This window comes from Drosophila obscura, unplaced genomic scaffold (assembly GCF_018151105.1).
Source record: "Drosophila obscura isolate BZ-5 IFL unplaced genomic scaffold, ASM1815110v1 contig_8, whole genome shotgun sequence".
In the NCBI taxonomy this organism is placed as follows: domain Eukaryota; kingdom Metazoa; phylum Arthropoda; class Insecta; order Diptera; family Drosophilidae; genus Drosophila; species Drosophila obscura.
In genome coordinates this window covers 306,671-325,012 of record NW_024542872.1, presented here as the reverse complement: position 1 = coordinate 325,012, position 18,342 = coordinate 306,671, and the positions used below count along the sequence as shown (strand labels likewise).

General features: G+C 36.4%; 2 protein-coding genes across 2 annotated transcripts in view; both read right to left on the bottom strand.

Annotated features, from left to right (window-relative positions):
• Positions 1-17,315, bottom strand: part of LOC111077100 (DEAD-box helicase Dbp80) — a 75,508-nt gene extending 58,193 nt beyond the window's left edge. The window contains exons 1-2 of the mRNA XM_041595790.1: positions 17,205-17,315; positions 17,025-17,140 (exon numbers count right to left, since the gene is read on the bottom strand). Of these exons, the coding sequence (XP_041451724.1) occupies positions 17,025-17,140; positions 17,205-17,252 (164 nt within the window). The 5' untranslated portion in view covers positions 17,253-17,315. The remainder of the gene's footprint in view (positions 1-17,024; positions 17,141-17,204) is intronic.
• Positions 10,579-12,535, bottom strand: LOC111077103. The gene is made up of 2 exons (XM_041595791.1): positions 11,590-12,535; positions 10,579-11,532 (listed from the first exon to the last, which is right to left on the bottom strand). Exons 1-2 carry the CDS (start codon positions 11,895-11,897, stop codon positions 11,205-11,207), a joined length of 636 nt encoding a protein of 211 aa, XP_041451725.1. The 5' UTR covers positions 11,898-12,535; the 3' UTR covers positions 10,579-11,204.
• Positions 17,316-18,342: the final 1,027 nt, after the last annotated feature.

The window sequence follows — 18,342 nt, the reverse complement described above, 5'->3', positions numbered from 1 at the left end:
AAAAAAAAATTATCGCTAAGCATGTTTGAAGCCCCAAATCTATCAAAAAAAGGTGGTCTGGTTCGAAGCGGCGAAATCGTGTCAAGTATCCGGTTTTCACTTTCACAAAAAATTTACTTTTCAAAACGGAAAGTTAGGAGCTCCCGCATTCACAATACGCAAAACCTTTTCGTTTTTAATACGGCAACATATTCCTCGCCGAATTGAAAACGGCTTTTTATGCAAAAAAACGAATCTTATTTGCAATGGAAAAAAAATTAAATTAAATTCTTCATTCTGGCTATAATTATGATCCGATGTGATTCAGATTCGGCAATCTGGTAGATATGGGCATTCTCTACGATACTGCGTTTTTAGTTTTATCGTATCTTTAAAACTGTGCCTGCCACAGATGTTCGTCCTTTGTGTGGGCGGAAGGGGGCGGGGCGAAATTTTTAAATACACTTGTAGCAGTGTGATATCACATGAGTCTGGAAACCAAATTTGGTTTCTCTAGCTCTTATAGTCTCTGAGATCCAGGCGCTCATCAAGACGGACGGACGGACGGACAGACGGACATGGCTATATAGACTCGGCTATTGATGCTGATCAAGAATATATATACTTTATGGGGTCGGAAACGTTTCCTTCTCTGCGTTGCACACATCCACTTTTACCACAAATCTAATATACCCCTTAACTCTTTTTTGAGTACGGGTATACAAATTTGAAAAGAATTGTATAATTTTATTGAATAACGAGGAACAGAATTGGGGGTGTCCCCTTGAAAAAACAAAAAAATGTTGGCCCAAATTTTTCGAGCCATGAGTGGCACTATGACATCTTTAGTGATGAAACAGTCTTAACTTAGCTGTCCTAGACAAATAACACTACTCGACAAAACTGAAGGTTTTTTTGTAAAGGCTTTTTAGAGGTAGCACTTCTTTGAACTTAAGTATCTTAGCTTACCGTTTGAGAAATATTAAGCTTTCAAATGCAAAAATTATGATTTTTGAGCGTTATTTTTTACGAAAATTTTACTTTATAAACTCAGGAAAAGTCGAACAAAAAACGAGAAGGAACGTGCGAGTCGCTTCTGGGGACGCGACTCTACTTATACCCGTACTCAGTCAGTATATACATTTTTGAGCATATGAAATTTTGAAATACACCTGTAGCAGTGTGATATCACATGAGCCTGGAAACCAAATTGGGTTGCCCTAGCTCTTATAGTCTCTGAGATCTAGGCGCTCCACAAGACGGACAGACAGACATGGCTATATCGACTCGGCTATTGATGCTGATCAAGAATATATATACTTTATATATTTTTTCCTTCTCTGCGTTGCACACATCCACTTTTACCACAAATCTAATATACCCCTTAACTCTTTTTTGAGTACGGGTATAAAAACTGGTGTCCTTTATTTTTTGTGTATAGGTGCATTAATTTGGCGTCGTTTAAGGTATTGTTCATTAAAATCTATGGAGGGCAGATCTAAAATTGGTGACAAACCTTTCGAAAATCACATTTGAAAGCTTAAAGCTTGAAAGTGTCTGGGTAAGATACGTAAAATTTAAGATGCGTTACCTCTGAAAAAAGCTAATAAGCAGAACCAAACAGATTTCAAAAATTCTTCAAAAAAAGTTCTGTAATACAAAAAAAAAATTATCGCTAAGCATGTTTGAAGCCCCAAATCTATCAAAAAAAGGTGGTCTGGTTCGAAGCGGCGAAATCGTGTCAAGTATCCGGTTTTCACTTTCACAAAAAATTTATTTTTCAAAACGGAAAGTTAGGAGCTCCCGCATTCACAATACGCAAAACCTTTTCGTTTTTAATACGGCAACATATTCCTCGCCGAACTGAAAACGGCTTTTTATGTAAAAAAACGAATCTTATTTGCAATGGAAAAAAAATTAATGACATTGATGCCTTGACATGAATTTGACACCATTAACCAGTTAAATGTGCCCTTTTAAAAAATATTTTTTTTTAACCAACCTTTAAATTGCATCTGAAAAAATTTGCCTGTGAAACAAAAAATTGTGACTTTGTCCCAACAGCTGTCGCAGCCCGATTTGGTGATGGAAAAAATGTCTGTTAAACATAACAAGGGGCCTTTTTATATGAGCTGTAACAGCAGCTAGTTTTAGGCTTAACAGTACAGAACTGAATAAATCACACTTTTGCTGATTCCATATCACCTGAAAACGAAAAGTATGTGTTTTGGCTGAATAGTAAAACGCAAAGTGAAAGTAGAAACCGGAGCGTGCCTGAATATCTGAGAGATATGCGTCAGGATCGGTGATTCTATTTCAAGCGAGGTATTTACTATTTTATCATTTTACTAGGGGTGCGGTATGCGCTTCTATCTTAGCAACTGCTAATGTACGCTTATTTCATACTACTAAGTCAGTGGTCGGCGCGGAACCATTGAAGAGGGGCAAGCACATCATTATCATAGTGCAATTCATTTCGTAGGGAAATGGCTAGGCTCGAGCCAACACGCTGTGCATGTGCAGTGCATGTTGTTACATAGCGTTTTCTGGTGTCCATAGGTTTTCTATGGACATCTAATATTGATGATTAATACTGATTGTTTTTTAGAAATTAATATTCACATCGATATGTTAGTAGGTTTTGTCTTATAAATATTTGTATATGCTTCTTTGTACGTAATTAAATGTACATACAGTTGCGAAAAAAATAATAGCACCAATACAATACATTTTGTTCTTGATACAAAAAAAATGCGCTTACTCTTGCGATTTTTTTTAATTTAAATTTTTGTTATATTGCTTGGTATTCCCCATAAAAAAAACAGCGCTACCGGTCTTCAAATTTGTGTCTATATATTTTTTTGGGATTTAAAAACAAAAACCCCCGAAAATAGCGAAAAAAAAATAGCACCATTAGCCATTTTTTTAGTGAATCACCTGTATTTCGCGGAATCGCCTTTGCAGAATGCACCTGCTCATTAGTTTTCACTAAGAACTCATTGTTTCTATCATAAAAGTTAAAATTGATATTGGATGGAAAAACTTACAGAGAAGTTGGTCGATTGGTAGGATGCTCAAATAAAATGAATAAAAACCTCTTACACTATGAAGAAAAGACTGAAACACGCGGGCGAAAACGATCTATGACCCCTCTTAATGTCAAAAGACTGATTCGTCAGAGCAAGAGGGATGCCTTCAAGCCTGCCACTGAGCTTAGAAAAGAGCTTAAAATAAATGCGACGGACTAAACAGTTCGCAGATATCTTAGGAAACATAACCGTAAAGCCTGCAGCCCAAGAAAGGTACCACTTTTAAATGCGACACATATAATTAAGCGCATGAAGTTTGCCAGGGATCATGCAAATTGGACATCCTAAAATTGGAGAAATATTTTGTGGTCAGATGAGTCCAAAGTGGTTATGTTTGGTGGAAAGGGATCTCGATCATACGTTAGACGTCCAAAGAATACTAAATACAAACCCTAGTGCACCACAAAAACTATTAAGCATGGAGGGTGTAGTGTAATGGTATGGGCCTCCTACTATGGAGTAGGTCCAATACATTGGACAAAACCCATCATGGATCAGCACGTGTACGTGAATATCATGGAGACAGTAATGCTACCCTTTGCAGAATATGAAGTGCCGCTCGTATGGTCTTTCAACAGGACAATGACCCCAAACACACCAGCAAGAAAGCAAAGGAATGGTTCAGGGCAAACTCTGTGAACGTTTTGGAGTGTTTTTTAATTTAAAATTTTTGAAAAGTGGTGCTATTTTTTTTTTGCCTAGTTTTATGAATTTTACTAAAGTTCCTTAAATATCTTAAAAACTTAACATAAAATATGATTTTTTTTTATTCTCAATTTTCTTAAAGCTAAAAATGTGAGTTTGGCAATTATTTAAAAATTGCTTGTGGTGGTGGTGCTATTATTTTTTTCACAGCTGTATGTTATTCATATACTTGTACTAAAGTAAGCACACATATTATTCGTACACCTTCATCACTCTAGTTTGAACACATGTAACTTGGCGTCTGGTTAAGTTAAACAGGACAAATTAAAGATCAACATTTTTACTATCTGTTCTTAAAAAAATATTTTTTAGGCACATAAATTATTCTTACTGTAGCCTTACTGAGCGCTTTGGATAATGTATTTGGAAAATGGAAATTTGAAGAAAATCGACCTTTTACTTTCGGAGATATGAGCATTCAAATTTGACCACTTTTTTAGTAAGCAGCATTTACTCAATATGTATGCACATACTTCATATTTCAGGTAAAAAAAAGAAAAGAAAACTATGGCATGTATGGTTATTGTTTTGGTATATATTTTTAAGTTATTTATGTATGGTTATTGTTTTGATATATATTTTTAAGTTATTTTTTGGTGGCATTTAACAATACAAAAAATTTGATTGTTAGAAAGACTCTAATTTTTAATTTTTTTCTAAATTTATATTTTTGGTTATTTTTTAACTTTGATATCAAATAAAAAAAATTTATTTAAACTACCCTCGCATTTTTTAAAAAACATTTTCTTTGTATATTTTTAAATCTACGTACATACACTACTGGTCAAAATGATAAGTACACGCTTATGAGATTTCATTCACGGTTCGTAAAAAATACAATTAAGATTTAGTATACTAACCCACAGTAGATTATACCACAGTAAAATTTATATCCACACATGGTCATAATAATAGGTACACACACCTACGTAAACTTTATCATAGCAGAAAACAGTTTTATTCGATATTTGAAAATTAAAATTAGTTCCCAATTATTCTTTAAGTATTTTTTTTCATTAATATAAAGTTTTTTATAGTATACGATAATGTTATAAAAGAAAAGAGATCCATTTGAACTTCAGAGTCGATGTCAGGCTGATCAAAATAATAGGTACACTTGAAGTGTTAAGATACAAATTTGTTAAATGAATATTTAATATTTTTTTTTTGCTTTATTAGTATTAACTAGTTAATATCCAGTGTATCCACCTCTATTTTTGGTCACCTTTTTAATTATTTTTGGCATACATTTAAAAGGCGTCTGGCAGGTTTCTATAGGTGTCTCATACCAAAATTTTTGGACGCCCTCCCATATTTTTCGCTTGTTTGAAAATAAAAACTTAGCTAATTTCTTTTTTAAAGCACTCCACAAGTTTTCAATTGGATTCAAGTCGGGAGATTGACTAGGCCACATTAAAAAATCAATTTTTTTTTCCTGCAAAAAGTTGGTCAAAAGCCTTGATGTGTGCTATGGGTCGTTATCTTTTTGAAATATCCAACGCAAGAGCATGTTTTCTTGAGCATAAGGTAGCATAGCACTCTACAATATGAATTTGTATTCATCAGCGTTCATTCTGTTCGTTGTCTGGAGCCCCATATAATTATATTGCCACCTCCATGTTAGACTTTTTTTTTTTTGGTGAAACGTGGATCAAATTTCTTTCCTTTAGGGCGTCGTACATTCCTTTCACAATAATTCCCAAATAAATTTATTTTTGATTCGTCGCTCCACAAAATGTTTCTCCACTTTTTCCCTCCGTCGCATCCTGCCCAGTCTTGATGAATTTTAACAAAAGTTAGCCTCATGGCTATATTTTTTTTTGGCGCATAAGTGGAACCTTTATTGCTATTCTGCCTGGAAGGTTGACTTGTTGAAGCTGTCTACGGATCGTTGGAAAACTAACTTCTTGTCCGATTTCTGCTGCAATAGCCTTTGACGACTTAAATGGGCCTTTTTGCTCAGAGACATAATGTAGTGGTCAAGTGTTTTGTTTGTTTTCTGTGGTCTTTGGCGAGTTTCCTGACTAGGTTTCCTTTATAATATATTTTTTAAAAAATTATGAGATCTTTTCATTCATTTGGCAATGGCCCGAAGAGATTTTCTTTCTTTTTTCAGACTAAGAGCCAATCGGGCTTCCTCCTCTGTACAATGAGAATTTCGATCCCTTTTTGGAAGGAAAAACAAATTATTTGATTATGTTTTTACTTAAGCTAAATGAAATTTACCTTAAACGGCCAAAAAATCAAGAATTTCCAAATTATTTACTTAATATTGAAGAATTACTGACACTGTACCTATTATATTGATCAGCCAAAATATGTTGTCAACTCACATTTTCGATAAAAGCTCTGTTATTAGGGGGTCCCCTTATTTAATTTTTTTTTGTCAAGGAGTTGCGACATATTGACAAACTCCTTTGCAAATGATATGAGCTCGCTTTCCAGAAGATCCGTATATATCTTCGCATTCATCCGATCTGGTACGAAGCACATTCAAGACTTGCCAAGAGAGCTAAAGGCGGCCCAGACCATAAGTGAGCCACCACCCATGGTTGTGCCTGAAACAAGTCTGACGGGGATGCCTGGGGTCTCGCCAATACTTCTGGTTTCCATCTGGGCCGTCTAAATTAAACTTTTTCTCATCGCTGAAAATTTTCATAAAAGCCAAATCGGGCATTTTAATGTCGGTGCAATAGTTTTGGTCGTGCCACCTTTGCCTCATATTGAACACGCAATACTTCACGCATGTCGTTCGTTCTCTTTCGTAGTGACCAGACGTGTTTTTGTTTTGCGCTCCGCATTTTCCTCTTGATTAACTTAAACAGAAGGTGTTTTTTTTATCTATAATTTAACTCTCTAACTAACTTACATTAAAATCATACTTTTACCGCGGGTGCATGCCTGATAATTGTGTAAAAACACAACTTATTTAATAAATTTTGTGCGTCGGTTAGTCGTGTGTTTGTGTTGTTGCTTTTCGTAAGTACGCCCTCTCATTACATTTAGCCGCTCTTTGTCGTAGTTATTGCCGTCTATCACTCTCTCTATCACCTAAGTCTCAATAACTGTTCTTTCGCTCTCGCTCTTTGTAACTTTTTGTGCAGTAACTCTCTCAATTATAAGCTGTTGCTGCAACCACTCTCCTCTCTCATCTTTTACCAATTTCGCTTTAAGCATTGCTCTAAGCATTTGCTCTGCACAGTGGTCTGACTGCTATTTTTTTTGAACTTTTTTTTCCCAACGTAAAAAAAAATAAATAAAAGACTTCATTATGGATTTTGCTGTCGTGTGTGCCAAAAAACCCTGCAAGAAGCAAATCACCCATGACCAGCCCAATATCCCCTGCTGGCTTTGCGAAAGCGTAGTGCACGCAAAATGTGTAGAGACGCCATTTCCCAAAACAACGGCCTACATTATAGTTGTGAGGAATGCCGTGCTGTGGAAAACGACATGCGTTCGTTCATGAGGCAGACGCGGAGGGGCTTCAAAGAGCTGATCGTAGGCTTTAAACAGCAATATGATCGGCTCTTGGCCATGAACACTCAGTTCAGCAGTTTACAGCTGCTGGCTGAGTCTCCGAGGCGAAAGAAGTCTACTCCGCGGGACTTGCAAGTGCCGACTGCCTCATGTCCGCCGGCATCTGAAAAACTTACTCCGACCACTCCCTTAGTGCAGCAGATGATTACGTTTGCTACTCCAAGGGCAACGATCGCTGCTGGTGATGCAGATTCGGGAGCCGAATGCGTCACTTCGGAGAGTATGCAGGTAGACATGTCTGTAGCGTCCGTGTCCGTCGAGTCCGCACCCAACCCCTTAACTATCCCCTCAGTTTCGCTCCCACCAGCTAATAGATGTCCAGGACCACCGGATACTGCCATCACAGGTATAGAGGTTATATAATATAATTCTATATATTATATATTCTATATAATTCTATAATTATAGAGGTATTTCTAAGTTATCCGCTATTCCAAAAAGGTTTGAAAAAATTTTAACTCGGCACTTGCAACATCTATGCAAATCACTTATATCTCCGTCCCAGCACGGATTTATAAGGCGACGATCAACAACCACAAATTTATTAGAGTTTACCTCTTTTATCATTAAAGGCTTTCAAGGTAACTTGCAGACGGATGTCATTTACACTGATTTTAGTAAAGCATTCGATTCTGTAAACCATTCCCTTTTAGCACAAAAACTTGACCTTTTAGGGTTTCCGCCTAATCTTTTGAGATGAATTTCTAGCTACCTTCGTTCTAGGTCTCAAAGAGTCCTCTTCAAAAACTCCTTCTCTTCACCTGTTAAGGTTACTTCTGGAGTACCACAGGGCAGCCATATAGGCCCCCTACTATTCACACTCTATATTAATGATCTGCCTTCAGTATTAACAAACTCTCGAGTACTCATGTATGCGGATGATGTTAAACTTTGTGTCCAGTATAAGGACATTTCATTTCACTCTCGCTTGCAATCCGATCTCAATAACTTTCAATCATGGTGTTGTGCAAATATGTTACACCTAAATGCCTCGAAATGCAAAGTAATGACATTTTAAGGCTCCAGCCCCCTTTTGGCTCTTTATAGCCTCTGCGGTGGTTCTCTTGAGAGAATTACCTTGGTTGATGATCTTGGTGTTAAATTAGACCCAAAGTTAAAGTTTTCTGAACACATTTCTACCATGGTAAATAAGGCCATGGGTGTGCTTGGGTTTATAAAGAGGTGGTCAAAGGAATTTGACGACCCCTATATAACGAAGACTCTCTACATCTCGCTTGTTCGTCCGATTTTAGAGTACGGCTCTTGTGTATGGTGCCCCCAGTACAAAGTACACCAGGACCGTATAAAATCAGTTCGCGAACTAGTTCGCAAAAACTTGAGCAGGTTTGCCGATAACTGATATGACGATATTAATGGTATTAATATATATGCAATAGATATCACCAAATTATCCAACTCATTCAGCAACAAATTTTTTTTTTAATTTTCTTGCTTAAAATTCGGTAGCAGTTTCTAGAAAATGTTTTTAGATAATAATATAAACTTTAATATTACTATCAAACCCAAGATAACATAAGGGGTGTCCCGTTTAAATTTCAAAAAATAAATTTTTTGGCTCAACCTAATTTACAGTAATTTTACTTTTAAATCATACATATTTAAAATTTAAAAAAAAATTGCGAGCTTTTAAAAGTACACAATTGTTTAGCTGATTACACTAGTCAACACGACATTTACGCTGGGGCCCAAAATGACTTTTTCTGATAGATTTCGGGATTTAACATTTTTTAACGAAGTAGTGGTTTTTTTATGGTTTCGTTCTTTTTTTTAATTTTAAAAAATCTGGTATTTTTTTAATGTTTTTTTTAGAGGTAGTGCTTCTATATTTCACAAAGCTTAAGTATCTTTGCCGTTATTAAATGCTGACAAATGCAGTTATAAATCCTACCCAGATAATTTGTAGCTGCAGCTTAACGCATGGAAATTAAACTTAAAAATTTCATCATTGTTTGCGGGTGCGGAAGGGTGCGTATAGCAGTGTGATATCACACGAGTCTGGAAACCAAATTTGGTTGCTCTAGCTCTTATAGTCTCTGAGATATAGGCGCTCATCAAGGCAGACAGGCGGACAAACAGACATTACCAAAAATACAATATACCCCTTAACTCTTTGAGTACGGGAAAAAATAGAGAAAAAATACTTTTTGGAAGGTTGCGGGCCCAACTGCCAATTGGAAACAAAGCAAACGATAAGGGGTTGAATTTTGGTTACCTCAAGGTGTTCCTTTGGCATTGGACCAGCAACAGTATTTTTCAGGTAAAATGAGTTTTGAGCAGTGCTCGAAACAGATGCTCAACCAATTTTTTTTATGCTGTCTGCTCGCGGAAAAGACAGAAAAATGAAACAGACCTGCTCTCTCTCTGAACAGAACATGTATTTTTGTTGCTATCGTGTTTTTGCTGTCTCGTGCTGAGCGGCGAACGAAGCATAAGTGTTTTCCTACGAAAACAGTCTGAGCGAGAGACTTTCGTTCGGCGCTCATCAACTGAGCATCAGTCACTGAGCAAAACGAGCCAGCTGCATGCACGAAGTGTCTTTTTGTTGTAGTTGCGTTAGGTATTTGTTGTTGCTACTATATATTCCCTCGCAGGCAAAGCGTGGAAGAGGAAGGGATAACGAAGAACGAGAATGTAAATACGAAATCATAGGCAAATTTATAAACTTAAAAGATTTAATATCCATACTTCCACATATTTTTCATAACAAAACAAAAAATTAAAGCTGCATACAAATTTTTTTTTCGCTTAAATTAAGAATTAAGCTTAACAACTAATATTGAATTAATATTTTCGGGAGTTAAAGAGGTGCGCTTCTCATTTAAAATAAAATTAATGGCTGAGAACGAACTTTCTACCGACACCTGAGTTGCCGGAGTGGCTAACACCACCTGTGCCAGCTTACTTATTTGTAGCGACTTAAACTTTTTTTCGTGATAAAATTGTTTAATATCACTATTTAGTGGTAAACGGCCAAAAACAACATTGAAATTTTCGATTTCCATGTAAATTTTAGACAATTTGTCCGGTACTTCTTCTCCATTGACTTGAGGCTCTGGTTGCTTATCATCTAAATATGATGATACAAGTGACTTCCTCGGAAGCATCGATACTGCTTGTTTCGGAAGAAACATCATTTGTTTACACGGGCTCTGACGTGACACTTGACTTAATAAAAATATAAATAAAAACGTTATTATGAATACATTATTAGTACTTAGTGCATTGTTCGCCCCCACACGGGCTCTGACGTGACACTTGACTTAATAAAAATATAAATAAAAACGTTATTATGAATACATTATTAGCACTTAGTGCATTAATTAGTATTAGACAAAGACGATTTTATTAGTTAAAAACAAATAACTACACACATATCTATCTAGAAGACGAGACATCTACGTTCTTACCACATTTATAGTATCTTACTTGATTCAAATTGAAAATGCGTAACGCAAGTTTTTTTAAATTTTGTTTAGCTATAATTTTTTGTTGGTCGGATAAAATCAAATTAATTCGTGGGTCCATGTATATAGCTAATAACAAGGCTTCGTTTTGAAGCAACTTACTCTCGCGAATTTCGAGTTGTGCAAATAATTTTTTTGTTATGTAGTTTTGGCTTTTTTCACATTTAAGCTTAAGCTCCATCCACAATATAAAAAAATCGCTGTAAGCAAGTTGCTCCTGTTGCAGTGTTGCTTTATATGTGTCTTTAAATGCTTCAATATAAAGCTCTACCCAGTTCCAGTCAATGTCAAGATCGACATTAGTTTGCGTAGAAACAAACTCCTTTAGCTCGAATAGTTTTTCTAACATCAAGTAAGTTGAGTTCCATCTTGTGGTGACATCAAGAGTTGGAATGTGCCTCTGGTACGTCTACATAAAGTCAAATTTATTGTCATATATGTATGTATGATAACACAGAAACACACAGTACTTATATTTTCCGGTCTGCAAAACTTTGCACATTTGACGGCAAGTAGAAATTTGTTGGCTGATCTCGCTTTGTTTACTTACGTCGTACACGCACAATTGTAGTGTATGCGCTGCGCATCTCACAAGTTGCACGTTTGGGAATGCCATGGAATCCAGCAATTCCATAAAATCTTCGTCCTTGTCATCATCGGTTTTACTTTTCTCTGTGGCATCATCATTTATCAGCTCTATGGCCTTAACCATGTTTTTGCCATTGTCGGATGTAATGCTGAGCACAAAATACATTTATTGGCTTTTATGCTTGTTTTAATGAATAAACCCTTACCTAAAAATCTGATCAAGTTCAATACCATACTCCTGAACAATCTCCACAATTTTATTTTTTAAATAAAGTCCAGTATGTGACTCGAACAGCTGGATCATCCCAAGCGTTTTCACGACGATCTCCGTTTTTGACAGTGTAGATTTAAATATCTGTAAATTTATACCCAAGATGGATTTTTTCATCCTGGTTGGCACATCTATTTTAAGTGATACGAGCTTCCGTTTAACAGAAGCCTTTATATCTTCTCTTATGGATATCTGCCTCATTCGCACATGATCCATTATATTTCTCAATGTTATTGTAGGCATTTTCAGTGCATTATATATGGGGCTTAAAATTTCACGAAACCCTTCGCTGTCTAAAAGTAAAAAGTAAACATTTTTACCAGCATTCAATTATACCCGTTTCACTTGCCTCGTAGGCTATTTTCTTTTTCCTTTTTGTTGCTCAGCGGTGTTTGAGATATCTTCATTGTACGAGTGGAATGTTTCTTTATGTTTGGTATTTAAATGTCGCCGCAAATTTGTAACATGGTTGCCAGATAATTTTGCACCACACAAGTTGCACAACGATTTATTGTCAGTTGTATCAAATTAAAAAAAAAATTGCACTTTATTATTTCCCTGACGGCTCATCGTAATTGATCCACACGCTTCAACGAAAACAAACAAATGAGGCACGCGCGCAGAACACACACACACACACATACATTCGCAAAAGTCACTTTCGGCTGAACGAAGTGTCTCAAGTGATCGAATGCATAAGGAGAGCGACAAGACACTCGCGTTGGTTGAGCAAAGAGCGAAGAGCGAAAAAACGATGCCGAAGGGTCTTTTCGATTCCGTTTTTAAGCGTGTCCGCGAACAACCGGTTTTTTCATGACTGCTTGCAAAAAGGGACCACTTCTAGCGAGCTCTAGTTTTGAGTCGTTTTGAGTCGTTTTGGTCAAACGGCTGCAACTTGGACGTTTATCCATCGATTCTTACAAGCGATACCTTAAACGACGCCTAATGCATCTATCTAAAACTAAAAATGTTTGCCAAGAAATATTTTTTTTTCGCCTTTTCCTGAGTTTTTAAAGTAAAAATGTCGGAAAAAAAGACCGCAAAAAATCATGAAATCTTACTATCTTCCAGGCGTTAAGCTGCAGCTACAAATTATCTGGGTCGGATCTATAGTTGCATTTGTCAGTTTTTCAGAACTGCAAAGTTCTATGCAACCAGATATAAAGTACTTAAGTTATGTGAAAAATAGAAGCACTACCTCTGAAAACAAACATGAAAAAAATACAAGATTTTAAAAATTCTTTAAAGAAAAACTAAACCATAAAAAAACGAGAAGGAACGTGAGTCGCTTCTACTAATACCCGTACAAAGTCAGTATATACATTTTTGAGCTTATGATTTTTCAGAATTTTAGAACTAAAAAAAAAATTGTACATTTTACATTTTTTTGCTACATCTCTTATCTACATTTACATCTACAATGTATATTTTACATCTAACATGTAGATTATAGATGTAGCATTCATATTCTACATCTCCTCCGTTAGGGGTTGTTCGCGCACTGAAAGCAGCGGAGTGTGCGAGCGAGAAAGAGAATGAGTAGCGTCTCTGGCAGGGGGAGGAAGCAACTGAAAATTAATTTCTTCATTCTGGCTATAATTATGATCCGATCTGATTCAGATTCGGCAATCTGGTAGATATGGGCATTCTCTACGATACTGCGCTTTTAGTTTTATCGTATCTTTAAAATGTGCCTGCCACAGATTTTCGTCCTTTGTGGGGGCGGAAAGGGGCGGTGCGAAATTTTGAAATACACCTGTAGCAGTGTGATATCACATGAGCCTGGAAACCAAATTGGGTTGCCCTAGCTCTTATAGTCTCTGAGATCTAGGCGCTCCACAAGACGGACAGACAGACAGACAGACGGACAGACAGACATGGCTATATCGACTCGGCTATTGATGCTGATCAAGAATATATATACTTTATGGGGTCGGAAACGTTTCCTTTTCTGCGTTGCACACATCCACTTTTACCACATATCTAATATACCCCTTAACTCTTTTTTGAGTACGGGTATAAAAACATAGTACTATACACATTTTTAAATCCCGAAATCTATCAGAAAACGTCATTTTGGTACACAGCGGGAAGAAAAAGTTCAATTTTGTCGAGTAGTGTTATATAAGTTAACACATAAGAAATAACATATAAGAAATGAAGCACGAATGTTCATGTGCCACCCTAACGTAGCGCATAAGAAATATGAATAATCATGTGCCGCCCTAACGTATCCAAGTCTGATACTAAAGACGCTGATGCAGCAAATGTCCCCGTAGCGGGCGGCTCCCTAATCCCATTGTCCGCAAGCGATCGCATGATTCTGCCGCATGTTGCATGGTCAGCATTTCCTGTTTATGCGCGGCCGGCTATGTTTCGGTTAGGTTCAGAATTAAGTTTCAGTCTAAGATTTGACAAATAAATGAACGGAGCGTTCATATTAACTCCGACACGAGTCGTAAAATCTTTATTAACATAATTATATCGTTGAGCCTTAAGGGCCAACGAAATAGAGGGCAGTTACCCTCTCAACATAATCTTCAGTAGAAGACCTAGTTGCCAAACGGCAATCACCGCCCCCCGATACAAGAGCGGGCCACGGGAACCCGATCGCTGCCGCCGGAGCCAACGCAACGGAGACCGAAGGTCGGACCAACTGCACTTCAAGCCACCGCCCCCCGCTACAAGAGCGGGCCACGGCAACCCGATCGCTGCCGCCGGAGCCGACGCAACGGAGACCGCAGCTCGGACCAACATAACTTTAAGATAATTTATATACGAAAATATAGAAAATAATAAAGATCAAGGTATGTAGTATATAATGTATATAGCTTTTTTAAGTGTAGTCCTAAGATTTAAGTGTTGTGTAATGTAATTTGTAATTTATGTGTAGATTTGCAAAAAACTAACTTGGGTTCTCTGTGGTTCGTGGACAATAACTAACGACCTTAAAAAACGAATTACGTACCTATATTTATCGTTATTGACCTCAAAGTAATGAAATTTGCCCGTTTGCCCCCTTTAGTCACACATTAGTTTCGTCTTAGAGCCTTGTAACGCTGCGCTGATGCAGTAATAGATTTTATATTGGGAAAATCTAACAAAAGCAGCGTTATAAAAACAGAAGCGACAAATTTCATTATTCATTAAAAAAAAACTTCAACAATGCAATCCAAAATCAGGAAAAGTGATATTTTTTAAATTAATTTTTTTGTATCATATAGTTTGCTAGAAAACAAATTTCATATATTTTTCTAGCGGACAGTGGTGTGACCAGAGGTGTGCACTGCATTCCGTACGGTTACGGCTGGGGTCGCTCCTCCCCAGGCCACCCCAATATTTAATTCGCATGTCTGACTACACTAGTCAACACGATTTTTCCTCAAGGAACAAAACGAACTTTTTCTTAAAGATTTGGGGCTTAGAAATGGTTTGATAATATTTTTTTTTTTCTATGCAGAACTTTTTTTGAAGAATTTTTGAAAACTGGTATTTTTTTTTTAACTTTTTTCAGAGGTAGCTTGTTTTTTCACATAGCTCTAGTATCTTACGTCTGGTTGTAAAGAAATTTGCTATTTTGAGAAGATAATTAAAACACCTAGAAGTTTAGCCCAAACACTTTGTGATTACAGCTTACCATCTGGGAAATTAAACCATTGAAATGCAAAAATGATGATTTTGGGCGGTATTTTTACGAAATTTTGACTTTAAAAACTCAGGAAAAGTCGAAAAAAAATTATATCTTGTGTCCTCTATTTTTTTGTGTATAGGTGCGTTAATTTGGCTCGTTTAAGGTATCGCTCATTAAATATGGGTTGCTAAATGTTAACCAACCTAAATATAATGACAAAAATACCTTTTAGAAGGTTGCGAGCTCAACTGCCCATTGGGAACAAAGGAACGCGATCAGGTACCAAATGTACAACCCTTGTTCGTTTGCTTTGTTCCCAATTGGCAGTTGGGCCGCCGCCTTCAAAAAGGTATTTTTGTTCATTTTTTCATATTTTAGGTTTGGTTAATGAACTTTAGCTCGTCTCTCAACGCACCTATACACAAAAAAATGATAATTTTTTTTCGACTTTTCTGGGTTTTTAAAGTCAAATTCGTAAATCCGCACAAAATCATCATTTTGCATTTCAATGTTTTTTTCCCAGACGGTGCTGAATCACAAGTATTGGGCTTAACTTCTAGCTGTTTTAATTATCTTTTCAAAATAGCAAAGTTCTTTACAACCAGACGTAAGTTACTGTATGTGCACAAGCGCTACTCGCTTTAAAAAATACCAGACTTCAAAAATTCTTCAAAGCTGCCTGTTTTAAAAATTTAAGTCCCCATATCTATCAGAAAAAGTCGGTTTGGATCCTTGAGGAAAAAAGTTCGATTTTGTCGAGTAGTGCTATCAGCAGCAGCAGATGGCGACGCTTCTCGACCACCGTGAAGAAAAAATGTTTTAAGAACAATATTTGTTTTATATTTATGAAAATTAATAAAAAATATTATAGTATAATATCCATATAATTGTCCTTCATATAATGCTGCATTAATTAGATTCTATTTATCTTCATTATTTAAATATTTCATTTGGTTTTTTGTTCTCATATTGCAATGTTTGCTTCGTGTTTGGTGGCAAAATATATCAAATTGATATAACTTTCGAGGGGGGTCGAAACATACCAGCAATACAAGCAAATACTTCGGATACTTTTCTAGTATATACCGCCCTTTTTGTTTTTTTGATCTGAGTACTGCCTTCCGTACAGAGCCTAGAAAACAGTTTTTGCCCGAAAAATTTCTTATCGGTTTCATACGAATATCAACCCTGATTCTGTTCGCGAGGTGTTTTTTCGGAACTGACTACTAAGCTTAAGTAGATATTATCTTTAAGAAAACAATTTTTGTATTTTCGGATAAAAAATCAACTCTGCCGAATATAAGGAAAGATCGCGAAAACTATACTGGGTCGTATATGGGCGGCAAGGGTAGGCGTGGTCCGATTCCTCCGAAAACTTGTGCCGAGGACTTTTAGACATCATAAAGATTAAATGCGGCAAACAAATTTTTAATTGTATTTTTTAACTGCGATATTCTAATATTACTTGAAGAACCTAACTACTGTACGAATAATTTATGTGCGTATAAACATACCATAGCATAATTAAAATATATATTTTTGAACAGATAGTAAAAATGCTGATCTTCGATATAAAACTTTTTTTGTTTAACTTAACCAGACGACAAGTTACAGGTGTTCAAACTAGAGTGATGAAGGTGTACGTATATGTGTGCTTACTGTATGTATATTCGTTTGGTAAAATATTCACAGATATGGTTGTAAATCCAGTTGAACATACATATATTCTGGGAACTTACTCAGCGACATCAGGTTCGGATTCTTCATTATTTTTGGTTGCCGGCAAATCATAGATACAACTGTTGTTTCTGATAGCAAAGGCATTCTCATCAGATTGAATTTGAAGTTGGTCAACCTAAAATCGAAGAATTATAAAGATACACTGGAATACTAGAGGTTGAAGTACGTTAATTCCATACCAGCTTGGTTACTTCCTGATCTTCTGCTTTTTTTACCCAATCCGTCATGGTTAGTATTGTTGCCAAAGAGCAATGTTAGCTTAAATTTCAATATGTCGAAAAGTTATCGTCATAACATTTCGATATTGAGTTATGAGCGATACTAATAGGCGGTATTTTGGAACACTAGATAATCGAACATTGGATAGCATTAATATGTTATATTATTTGTAATCAAAAATAAACAAAGACGGGTTTTGACAGCTATGCTCAAGTTTTCACCAGCTATTGCTATTAAAGTTAAAAGAATTGTCCGTATTCATTTTTATTGCGTCTTGCGGATGTTAAGCATTAATACCCACACACATTCACTTCGATATAAGACTTTCTTCAATGATACTTGTGGAATAGATAATAAAAATAATTTCCCAGTTTTGGCCCTTTCACACTGGCGACAATCAATTTCTGGGACGGTCCGTTATCGCCTATTCCCACAGTCCACTATCCACCATCCATTTCGGGGATGGTCCGTAAAGTTTTGCCGTTCCGAAAATTTCCCAGTTATTCCACCATCCATCTGGGATGTTCCTAATTCGCACGTTTCTGTGCGGTATTTTATCGATAATTATCAAATGCAACCATAAATATTTGACATTCACAACAAAAAACCGGAATTCACTACGAAAAAGTAAACAATGACAGACAGGAAAATGGTAAAAACAACAATAAAACATCTGATATGTCAGAATTGTCTCAGGCAGAAAACTCGGTTTGTGGACTGGGAATTCTTTTATGAATGCTCTGCAAAACTCATGCAGGATATTGCACACGCTATTGGCTGACAACCTTACGACTATTCTGAACTCAGAAAAAGAGCATAAAGTATACAATGCTATGGTTATAGAAAACTTTCCTTAAAAAACGCCTCGTTGTTTTCGGGTACATCTTTCTCCCAAAATGTCCCAAACCGCTTTTCAGAAAACATGGAATAAGTATTTGTATCTTATAACATTGATTGGATTTAGTAAAAGCAGTCGCAAATTTCCACGCTTCAGTGTTTTCAAAACAGATCCACTCCAATAAATTCTCCTTTTCAATGTTGGACTCATTATCATCGAAACCACCGATATGGGCTCAATTTGCAGAGGGCATTATTTCA

Excerpts from the sequence above, each read along its gene's own strand:
- LOC111077103 (XM_041595791.1), bottom strand. The coding sequence starts at position 11,897 with ATGCCTACAATAACATTGAGAAATATAATGGATCATGTGCGAATGAGG. Across the intron at positions 11,533-11,589 it reads GAACTTGATCAGATTTTTAG|CATTACATCCGACAATGGCA; the intron begins GTAAGGGTTTAT and ends TTTTGTGCTCAG.